Here is a 12,210-nt window from a genome sequence, read left to right on the forward strand (position 1 = left end):
CTTTTCACTGCTGGTGGGAATGCAAGCTGGTGCAGCCACTCTGGAAAACACTATGGAGGTTTCTCAAAAAATTAAAAATACTACTGCCCTACGACCCAGCAATTGCACTACTAGGTATTTATCCACGGGATACAGGTGTGCTGTTTCAAAGGGGCACATGCACCCCCATGTTTATAGCAGCACTATCAACAATAGCCAAAGTATGGAAAGAGCGCAAATGTCCATCGATGGATGAATGGATAAAGAAGATGTGGTATATATATACAATAGAGTATTGCTCGGCACTCAAAAAGAATGAAATCTTGCCACTTGCAACTATGTGGATGGAGCTGGAGGGTATTATGCTAAGTGAAACTAGTCCGTCAGAGAAAGACAAATATCTTATGACTTCACTCACATGAGGAATTTAAAGATACAAAACAGATGAATATAAGGGAAGGTAAGTAAAAATGATATCAAAATAGGGAGGGGGATAAAACATAGGAGACTCTCAAATATAGAAAACAAACAGAAGGTTGCTGGAGGCGTTGTGGGAGGGAGGAATGGGCTAAATGGGAAAGGGGCATTAAGGAATCTACTCCTGAAATCATTGTTGCATTACATGCTAACTAACTTGGATGTAAATTAAAAATAAACAAAAAGGGCGCCTGGGTGGCTGAGTCGGTTGAGCGTCCGACTTTGGCTCAGGTCATGATTTCGCGGTTCATGGGTTCGACCCCAATTCAGGTTCTGTGCTGACAGCTCAGGGCCTGGAGCCTGCTTCTGATTCTGTGTCTCCCTCTCTCTCTGCTCCTCCCCTGCTCATGCTCTGTCTTTCTCTCAAAAATAAATAAAGATTAAAAAAATTTAAATAAACAAACAAACAAATAAATAAAAATACCCGGCTGAACAAAATATTTCCCAGCTAATCATGAATTTGTGATCCCCAGACCATCCTCACAAATTTAGGTGTTGCATTTATTTTTGTGGAAAATCAATAGGGAATGTGGAATTTCTGTCATCTGTAGAAGAAAAGTCCAAGTAGGGTGTTTTAAGTCTAATTAGAAATTGAAAATCAGAGACAATTATGGTAAGAGAAGACTTAAGCTGGCCACACTGGCTGCTGGAGGGGTCCTGGAGGGCAAATGAGCTGCATCTTATTCAAAAACTAATAAGGCACTCGACTAAAACCCGACCTCATTCCCCCATCAGACTCGCCACCCTTCTCCCCATTCTGAACTTGTCTTTCCCCAAACATGCCATGCCACGTTCTTCCATGCCTCCATGCATCTATCCACACTGCTCCTAGGGACACCTTACCCCTCTCTTTTTCCATCTCCTCCTATTGGTTCCTCAGGAGTTAGCCCCATGACTGGGCATCCTAGACCGAGCTTCTGGGTTACCGCAAAAGGCCTACTGAACATCCTGCTATGGGATTTACAGCATATAATCCTCTAGCTCTCTAATTACTTGCTTGGCATGCCCACATCCTTCAATGGACTGTGAATTTGTGGAAGAAATGAGCCTTATTTACATCAGTATCTTTACAGCACCTAGATGATGGCACGTGATAGGAATGTCAGCTCAAGGAATGGATACTAAAGGAGCATGCTACTTGTTGGAAGAGTACAGGAGATCGAGCCTACCATAACCCAAAGGCTGAGAGACTGTAACTGGATAAAAGCAGACAAAGCCAACAGGACCCCAGGTGAACAGGATTAGAATTAAAAAGTGGAAAGATGTAGCCTAGAGAGAGTTGAAAGCAAATATGCCATGGTTATACAGTGGTTTGTTTTTGTTTTTTGTAAACTCAAGGTCAACTTGAAAGATCACCTTAAAGGAAGAAAAAAAAGAGAGCTTTTGCTGAAATATGAACTATATCACATGTAAATAATCATCTTAAGGGTTGTGATAGAAAAAAATTATTTTGATTTTCCATTGGGTCTACTGGTTCTTTACTGACAAGGATAATTTCTCTCTCTAAATTGCCTTAATAGGTATATGGCAAACATCTTCATTTCATTCCTGCTGCCAACTATAATTACGAGGCATTCTGTCTCTAAACCTCTAATAGTGATGAGCAGAGAATTACCCACATCAGCTGCTTTTCTAAACAGCTGTCACATCACAACCTATTCTTAGTTAGGGTGAAGAACTAGTCATTTCACCATTAAAGAAAAATAGCAATAATTCTCATTCACTGGTTGTGCTTCATTACCCCGCGCTGGAGTCAAAATAGAATTTCCTCTCCGACTGCTTTCTCTGCAATTCCTCCAGTGAATGCACAGGCTCATACTCTTCCATTTTGGATAATGAGCCATTATGGCGCTGTAAAAAGCCAAAGGTAACCTGAAAACTTGTGTTTGATGGATAGCAGAGGCCAACTCGAATCCAGTCATTCCTGTAAAGGAGAGACAATAAAACAATGAATTCACACTTAGGCCTATATAATTTTGAGTATTATAGCATATGTAAATTTCAGCCATGATTTTTCTCCTCCTTAAATTTCTCCTGTGTACTGAGCCACTAACAGTGAAGTCCTGTACCCCAACATACCAGCAAATACCCTATCTTTGTATGTTCCCCACACTTCTCAATATATATATATACAACAATTGTCTGGCTTATCAAAAATGTCTTAGTTTCAACAGGACTTCAGGGAATGTGAATAGAAGTTGGATAAAATGTACTTAGGCACTGCAAGAAGAGAATAAAGTTAAGTGACATGGCTGGGTATGGGGTACACGAAGATGGAGGAGACACTAAGAGCCTGATAGCGGGAGCATACACTGGTAAAATCTTTGAACAGAACTTTTTTAAATTTTTTAATGGCTACTTATTTTTGAGGGAGAGAGAGAGAGACAGAGAGGCAGAGCATGAGCAGGGAGAGGGGCGGAGAGAGAGACAGACACACACGGAATCCAAAGCAGGCTCCAGGCTGTCAGCACAGAGCCCGACGTGGGGTTCAAACTCACAAACTATGAGATCATGACCACAGCCGAAGTCTGACGCTAACCAACAGAGCCACCCAGGCGTCCCTAAAGAGAATCTTCTTTAAAGTAATCTCTGCGTCCAACGTGAGGCTCAAACTCACAACCCTGAGATCAAGAGTTGCATGCTCCACTGACTGAGCCAGCCAGGTGCCCCTTCAAAGAATTATTTTGTTTATAAATGTGTTTTGTCTTTTGTTATTGCATTTAGGATAAACACCTAGTGGTAAAATTGCTGAATATAAAGGCATATGTATTTTTAAAGTTTTTGATGCATATTACCAAATTACCATGGTGTTTTTTCCTTATCTGATGTCCTATCTTTAGATATAAAATCAATACTTTCTGAAAACAATTAAAAATATTTCCCTTTTTTAAATCATTTGCTGTTTGGGGGAATTTTTTTTAAGTGATTTAATGTTTTGTCTTGTTTTTTTTTGACAGAGAGAGAGAGAGAGAGAGACAGTGCAAGAGGGGAGGGGCAGAGAGAGAGGGAGACATAGAATCTGAAGCAAGCTCCAGGCTCTGAGCTGTCAGCACAGAGCCCCATGTGGGGCTCAAACTCAGGAATGGCGAGATCATGACCTGAGTCAAGGTCAGATGCCTAAATAACTGAGCCACCAGGCGCCCCTTCAGGCATTTTTTAAGTTGTGGTAAAATATATGTAACAAAAAATATCATCTTTTTATCCATTTTAATTCCACAGTTCCATGGCATTAAGTACATTGGCAAGGTTATATAAATCACTACTATTCTAAAGAATTTTTTTTAAGTTTATTTATTTATTTGGAGAAAGAGAGACAACACGCAGGGGAAGGGCAGAGAGAGAAGGGGAGATAGGATCTAAACCGCATTCCCGCTAACAGCAGAGAGCCCAATGCTGGGCTTGAACCCACGAACTGTGAGATCATGACCTAAGCCAAGATTGCCTGCTTAACCAACTTAGCCACCCGGATGCCCCCTCTTCTAAAGAATTTTTAAGGGCACCTGGTGGCTCAGTCAGTTAACGGTCCAACTAATGGTATCGGCTCTGGTCGTGAGCCGATACGTGAGCCGTTTGTGAGTCTGAGCCCTGCATCAGGCTCTGAGCTGAGCCTGCTTGGGATTCTCTCTTTCCCTCTCTCTCTGCCCCACCCTACTTGTTCTCTCTCTCTCTCAAAAAAAAAACAAAAAAAAACCAAAAAAAAAAACCCAAAAAAACAACACTTTAAAAATTGAAACAATATGTAACAAGGCCTTAAAATTATTCATGCAGATTTTACCAGTACTTTCACTAAAGAATAATTAGAAATGCAGACCAAAAATGTCTAAGAAAAGATGCTCTGTGTAATATCATTTATGATAGCAAAAGGGGGATATGGAGAGGCTGGCAGAAGAAACACTAAATGTTCATGGAGGAAGAGAGTAGTTAAATAAATCTTGGTTTATCTATATGCTCAGAAAACATGTGAGGGTAGAGACTCTGAGAGAACAATACGTTTATAATGTCTCACTTTGATTAGAAGAATTCTAGGGTTTTTTTTTTTCCATTTTCCTCATATTTTTCTCTATTTTCTTTATTTTGTTTAAGGAATACGTACAGCTTTTATCATGTTTAAAGTGTTATTTGCAGAAGAGGCACTGTGACAAAACCTATGACCGCTCCATGATCATATTAAATTTGAGAAGAAAAAAATTATCTGTCTCCTCCTCTTGCCTCTGCCCATGATGTAATTTTTACAAACTCTGAGCTACTTAAGCAAGGAAAGTCTGACTGAACTTCAAAAGCCCATGCAGATTTTTGAAACTTCTGGGCTCAGCCTTTTTTCACTTTAAAATATTTTTACTTGCTCAGTATTTGTTCAAAAGTTACACGTGATACTTACAGAATCCTGCATACCACGTGGTTGTAATACCTCACCTCAAGTTCGTAACCTGCCAGATATAATTCTTCGGACTACTGATCGCTGACATTTCTCCTTGAGTCTCTGTAGCTATCATTTGTTTCTTTCATTGCCTTCTCCGCTGCTCACTCATGGGAGCGATAATATCATACTGGCTTTTAGGAAACTGCCCCCCAGACACACTGTGAACTAAGGATTAGAGACGAGGAGATAGAACAGGATCCAGGCAACAGATGATAATGGCCTGAACTCAGCCACAAGCATCAGAGGTGGAAAGAAGAGGAGAGATGCAAACAACATTAAGGAGACAGAGCTAACAGGGTTTGGTCACTGATGGGAAGGGATGAAGAAAAAGAAGAGTCGGTGATGACTCCTGGGATTTTTGCCTTGGTTGACTCAGTAGGCAGGGCTGTGATTCTCCAGCAAAGGAACAGAGAAAGCGCAGCAAGTATTATAGGAAAGCAGCAATGGTCCAGTTTAGAGGATGTGTGAGATCTAACAGCTCAGAACCCACTGATATTCACCGATCCTTGGAAGTGACCTATTCAGAGCTGAATTCCTACATGTTCTATGCCTCCCTCTGTTCATTTCAAGTGAGCGTTTTAAGAGAGTTCTAACAAGTCAGAGCTTTATGACCAGCCAGGTGAACAAGCCATTTTGATTTTTTCCAGTACATATCTGAGCAGTTGCATGGAGTCTCATAGGTTAACCATCACATATAAATAGATTGGTTACCTCTACCTTTCAAAATAATCCCATCCCTCCCTTCCAGCATCCTCTGTCACCTCCCCTGAGGCACCCTATGCTCTTAACACGCTGAATCCATCAGTCCCTGAGCAGAACCAGCTTTTTCTCAAAGGTATTGTTTTTGTAACAAGACAAAACACTTAGTATCCCTTCCTCAGGGGCACCTGGGTGGCTCAGACAGTTAAACGTCTGTCTCTTGATTTTGGCTCAGATTGTGATCTAACGGTTCATGGGCTCGAGCCCCACGTTGGGCTCTGTGCTGACAGCATGGAGCCTGCCTAGGATTCTCTCTCTCGCCCTCTCTCTCTCTCTCTCTCTGCCCCTACCCTGTTTGCTCATGCTTTCTCTCTCTCTCTCTTTTGAAACAAATAAATAATCCTTAAAAAAAAAATAAACACTTAAAAACAAAATCACACGACTCTCTTCTGCCAAGTCTGAACTTGGCCTCAAAAGTCTTTTCATGTTCTTGATTACCAAGTGCTCAGTTGGAATACCAGATAAAACTTCTTTCCATCTCAGCTATGGGGCATTAAAGTATTCAGCAGACTATATTATAACCTAATGGCTTTCTGCACACAATACCTTGACCATAGACAATAAGAAATGTTTTTAAAATGACAGGATTCAATTGCTTAATCTCATCAGCATAAAATACATACAGCCTCCACATGAGAAGAACAAAGTACATGAAAACTGGCATTCTTTACTCGCTACAGAAAAGTGATAATTTTTCTCCACTAAATTACAACTTGCTCAGCTACTTGAAGTAACCGTAAGAGAGACATACCTGTTGAAGTTTATGAGGTATAGAAAAGCAGTCCGTGGGGCAGGTCCATTCCAGTGGATGGTATAGCCCTTCTCCAGCATGATCACAGGCTGGTACTGTGGAAAGGTGGCCTTCTGGTTAATGCCTCGGAGCACCATCGGATAGGAGGGATACTCATCTCGTGCGATGGTCATCGTCAGATTCTGAGTGCTCCATGTCTGGACATAAACCTTCAAAAAACAATTAAGAATGAAAGGGAAGGGGGTGCCTGGGTGGCTCAGTCGGTTGAGCAGCCGACTTCGGCTCAGGTCATGATCTCGCGGTCCGTGAGTTCGAGTCCCGCCTCTGGCTCTGTGCTGATGGCTTAGAGCCTGGAGCCTGTTTCAGATTCTGTGTCTCCCTCTCTCTGACCCTCCTCCGTTCATGCTCTGTCTCTCTCTGTCTCAAAAATAAATAAACGTTAAAAAAAAAAAAAAAAGAATGAAAGGGAAGAAGACTCTTAATTACAGAGAACAAACTGGTGATTCCCAGAGAGGGAGGTGGGTGAGGGGATGGGTGAAATAGGTGATGGGGATTAATACACTTATCAGGGCACCTGGGTGGCTCAGTCGGTTGAGCGTCCAACTTCAGTTCATGATCTCAAGGTTCGTGGGTTCAAGCCCTGCGTCAGGCTCCGTGCTGACAGCCCAGAGCCTAGAGCCTGCTTCAGATTTTGTGTCTCCCTCTCTCTGCCCCTCCCTTCCCTCTCAAAAATAAATAAACACTTAAAAAAAATTTTTTTAAAGCACACTTACCATGGTGAGCACTGAGTGATGTATAGAATTGCTGAATCACTATATTACACACCTGACACTAACACTGTATGTAAAGTCTACTGGAATTAAAACTAAAAGCTTGATACAAACTTTTAAAAAGAATTAAGGAGGAGAGAGCAAAAGCTTAAATAGCTAAACAAACATTTCCAGCACAAAGTCCAGTGTCTCTACTTTCAGAACAGAGGTTCTGTGATCTGAGCCAGACTAAACGAGTAGAAGCCAACTTCATCGTAAGTTATACTTAAAATGAAGCCCCACTTAAACTGAAATGGTAAAACCAGACCAAGCATTCTGCTAGCCAAGATCTTCATCATCTCCTCCGCCACAACGGGCCAGCTTATTCATCAGAATATAAAGCCTTTGCGGCTTACACAGCTTGTCAATGAAATACCTCAGTCTGAAGAACACACATCCAAAAAAAACCCGTAAATTAACGTGAAACCTGATACCCTCCAGTCAAATCTGAAAGCCTTTTCTCTAAAACAAGAGATGGAAAATTGAAATATCTTAGAGCTTCGGCTTTTCATTTTCCATGACCTACATCAGCCCAAGAAGTCATTTTTCACCCATTCAAAAAAAAAAAAAAAAAAAAGGCTTTATAAAGCACTTTACAAAAACTGGAAAAATATATTAAACAGAGACAACTTTGAGAATTCTGAATTTATTCCAGTGGTATTTGAGCCCTTGCTCTGCCAAAACAAAACCTTCCCCAAATGCATCCTCTAAAGAACAAACCTCAGAACAATTTCCTAAAGCAAATCAGTATCCTGTAACAGAATTCCCCAGAAGTCTTAAAACATTTGCAGAATACTGTATTTAATCCACAATATTTCTCTATTTTTCTTCCTGTCATTTCTACAGTTTTGTACATATTGAGCCAGGAAAGCTTAAGTCTTATTTGTGTTTCAACACAATACTCTCCTTTCTGATACCACTTAAAGATTTAAAATAGATGGGAAATATATATTTTGAGATTACTGACTGTCTTCATTTAAATATATATATTTAGTATGTACTATATATTATAGTTACTACAAATAACATACTTATTTTTTTAATTATTATTATTTTAATGTTTATTAATTCTTGAGACTGTGAGACAGAGTGTGAACAGGGGAGGGGCAGAGAGAGAGGGAGACACAGAATCTGAATCAGGCTCCAGGCTCTGAGCTGTCAGCACAGAGCCCGACGTGGGACTTGAAACCACGGAACTGTGAGATCATGACATGAGCTGAAGTCGGACGCTTAACTGACTGAGCCACCCAGGCACCCCATAACATACTTATTTTTAAACACAGGTTTATATTTAACCTGTAGGTTATATATAATACATATTGTTTTTAAAAATGTTTATATTTAACCTGTATTTATTTATAGGTTATATAAATATCATATATATACATGTATATATTACAAAATATAAGTTAAAATAATAAAATATTAAAACTACATAAAAAACAAGTTATATATAACAGGTTATATATAATATATAATGGGAGATAGATAGATAGACAGATAGATCTCCTCCCTTCTTCCAAATCCGGGAAGATATGAGGTAGCACATATTACCTTAATTCTCCTATGTTACCACCTTTTTTCCTGAGCCCCTTTAACCCTTGGGTTAGCAAAAAACAAGCATCCCATTAAAATATATTTACAAATAGCTAAGTAATTGTTATTCTATCTTGAGATCCAGGTGTTCTACCCTTTGCTTAAAGACATAAAGTCTTCTACAAATATCTGCAGATCTGGGCCCCCAGCCCAAATCCAAAATTCTCAGGAAAAAATTTCTGACCTGTGGTCCTACCATTCCCAGAGCCTCCTAGGAAGTATTAGATGACTTATTTCTTTCTTCATCCTTCAGTAAAAAGTGAATTACTACTCTGCTTTATAAGATAGAAGGATCAGGTTCACATTCTCAAATACGCTTGAAATCCAAAGGGTTGACAGATGCATTTATAATAATTTTTTATTTCCTTGGTGAGTACACACCACTTTCAGACAGACACATACACACGAAACTTAACTAAAACTATAGCTACAAAAAGGACCTGAAAGCTTTTTGTTTTAATTCTAAAATTTCTTTTTTTTTTTTTTTAAGTAGGCTTCGTGCTCAGTGTGGAGCCCAGTGTGAGACTTGAACTCACAACCCTGAGATCAAGACCTGAGCTGAGTTCAAGAGTTGGATGCTTAAACGACAGAGTCACCAAAGCACCTTGTAATTCTAGAATGTCTATAGCTTCCTAGGTATTGATAGGTTACTTAGTTTTAGCAGGCAATTCTGATTAGGAATAAAATGAAAGGGGGGCACCCGGGTGGCTCAGTTGGTTGAGCTTCCGACTTCAGCTCAGGTCATGATCCCAGGGTTCGTGGGTTCGAGCTCCATGTTGGGCTCTGTGCTGACAGCCTGGAGCCTGCTTCAGATTCTGTGTCTCCCTCTCTCTCTCTGTCCCTCTCCCACTCAGACTCTGTTTCTCTCAAAAATAAACATTTAAAAAAAAATTTTTAGTAAGAATAAAATGAAAGGAAAAAAGAAATTACATTTTAAACCATGTTTTCTTCTTTACTAGAGCTAATTCTCCATTTTTTCCTTGTCCTTCCCAGGACTTAGGCAAGAATAACATTTTTTTTTTCCATATTGGAATGAGAAATCCCACAACAAAGAAGCTAATACTCCTTTAAAGTAAGTCAGGAGACTCCTTCCCATCTTCATCCCTCTGCCAGATTCCCTAATTTAGTAGAGATAATGACCCTGAGAGCAAAGAATAAATCCCCCTCTCAGGGGGCACAGCTGTCGCATGACAAGGAAACCTGGCCTAAGACTCAGGAAATATGGGTTCTCACGCCAACCATATCCCAACTATATTTAACCAAGGGCGAGTCGTACTATTTCTGTTGGACCCACTTTTCCACCTGTTTAATTAATTTGGAGCAGTGGAACCTTAAATAAAACTGTACGAGTCCATGGGGCACCAAAGTGGCTCAGTCCATCAAGCGTCTGACTCTGATCTCTGTTCAGGTCGTGACCTCACTGTTTTCGAGTTCGAGCTCTATGTCGGGCTCCGTGTTAACAGTGCAGAGCCTGCATGGGATTCTCTCTCCCTCTCTCTCTGCCCCTCTCCCGGGCTTGCTCACATACGCTCTTTTTCTCTCTCTCCAAATAAATAAACTTAAAAAAGTTTGTCTGAGTCCATGACTCCTAATGATTTTATTTTTCTTTTTTCCTAAAGGAAGCTCATGCCTTGGAAAGTATCGACCATGCTGAGGAGCAGAGGAGTACTCCTTGTGGAAGTGGTGCTGTTAGGAGCTGGGTAGGAATCAGGCACCAGAGAGCATTCTGGCCTACCTGGGCATAGTTCCCGCTGCAGACCACTGCATTCCATTTGGTAATATTCACGCAGCTTGGGTGGCGGATCAGGTAATTGTCGATTCTTCCCACATACGCATCCTTGTATCCTGTCACAGAGCCGTCGATGTCGTGGAATATGGAGTTCTTATCACCATCCAGCTCACAATCTTCAAACCAGGGGCCAGGCTTCCCAAAGAAGACATTCAGAGAGACCTGCCAGCAGTGAAAGACAAGGACATCACAAAATGAAGGCTTCTGCATTCCTGGCCAGCGTCCCCTGCAAGGATCCAACTGCATATCCCTTACAACTGCTTTGAGGTCAGAGCAGTTCTGAGTCACAGTTCATAGTTGTCAACCACAGCACCCAAAGTTTTCACTTAATTATGACATGGTTCGTTGGGGGTGGGGGGGGTGGTGGTGGAAATTACAAAGCCTTGTGGAGTTCAAGTGGCAAATGTTAAAAATATAGCTGGTGTTTCCCTTTATCTTCCATTTAAAAACTATGACCTGCTCTCCAGACAAAACTAACCTATGGTAAGAGAATCAGAACAGTTGTGGGGAAGGGAAATATGGAGCCATGCATATTTGTTAAAAATTATAAACCTGACACTTAGGATGTGAGCATGTCCCTGTATGCAAATTATACCTCGATTAAATAAAGTCTGTTATAAATTCTATCTTCTGAGTTAGTTCGTCATTTTATTTCACTCCAAATGCTTTAGTTCTTGTTCATTTGACTCCTTACACCCCCCCCCCCCCACCAAAAAACATGTACAGTTTCAAATCAAAACACAGGCCAAGTATTGCCTTGGTATGCTGGGTGACCAATGAACTCACTCAAATCTGCTAGAAAGTGTATGTTACTTTCTCGTCAACATAGACCAAACCCAGCTCAGTAATTTTTATATCAGGTAGAGTTAATTTAAAGCTTTTATTAAACATGTAGTACACAACTGCAAAGCAGGCTGCAGATTACATGTTTTATAGTCTTTAGCTGTTTCTTATTAGTGGTAAATTATTCATACTATTCAAGGGGTGCAGACACACCTTTTTTTTTTTTTTTTTTTTTGACAGAGAGAGCACAAGCAGGGTAGGAGTAGAGAGAGAGGATCCAAAGCAGGCTCTACACTGACAGCAGCAAGGCCGATAGGGGGGCTCAAATTCACCAACCCTGAGATCATGACCTGAGCCAAAGTCAGACACTTAACTGACTGAGTCACCCAGGTGCCCCATCATGCTCAGATGATTTAAAGTCAAACTGAACGTCTAAATGATAAGCAATTCAATGAAAAATCATTGACGTCTGGGACACATGGCTGGCTCTAGGTTCTTAGTCGTACGCTTTTTTTCTCATTTCCCTTGTACATCCTGTTGTTAAACCTAAGAGAAGTTTGGGCATGTTTCCCACTTTTCAGGGAGCACAAATGTGGCAAACCATTCCCTTTACAAGCTGTTCCCAGGGTGTGAGCACCATCAGACCTCCTGGATGATGACCACCGCGTTTGCACGGCAGGGATGTTAGAAGTCGGAACTCCACAACCAACACAACACCTGATGAACTGTTTCTCAGAACGACTGTGTCATCGTCACTGCAGCTCCATGTACGGAGGTCTGTGTGCACAGCAGGTGAACACCCGGCCTCCACACTGGAGAGCTGCTCCAAAGACCGTCCTATTTATTC

General features: G+C 40.9%; 1 protein-coding gene across 2 annotated transcripts in view; it reads right to left on the minus strand.

Moving 5' to 3' along the window:
- Positions 1–12,210, minus strand: part of CEMIP2 (cell migration inducing hyaluronidase 2) — an 85,613-nt gene that overhangs the window by 13,223 nt on the left and 60,180 nt on the right. For both annotated transcript variants that reach the window (XM_060610078.3, XM_060610077.3), the window contains exons 17-19: positions 10,527–10,742; positions 6,387–6,595; positions 2,198–2,380 (exon numbers count right to left, since the gene is read on the minus strand). In XM_060610078.3, the coding sequence (XP_060466061.1) occupies positions 2,198–2,380; positions 6,387–6,595; positions 10,527–10,742 (608 nt within the window). The remainder of the gene's footprint in view (positions 1–2,197; positions 2,381–6,386; positions 6,596–10,526; positions 10,743–12,210) is intronic.

Source organism: Panthera onca, chromosome D4, assembly GCF_046562875.1.
Source record: "Panthera onca isolate mPanOnc1 chromosome D4, mPanOnc1 haplotype 2, whole genome shotgun sequence".
Taxonomy (NCBI): domain Eukaryota; kingdom Metazoa; phylum Chordata; class Mammalia; order Carnivora; family Felidae; genus Panthera; species Panthera onca.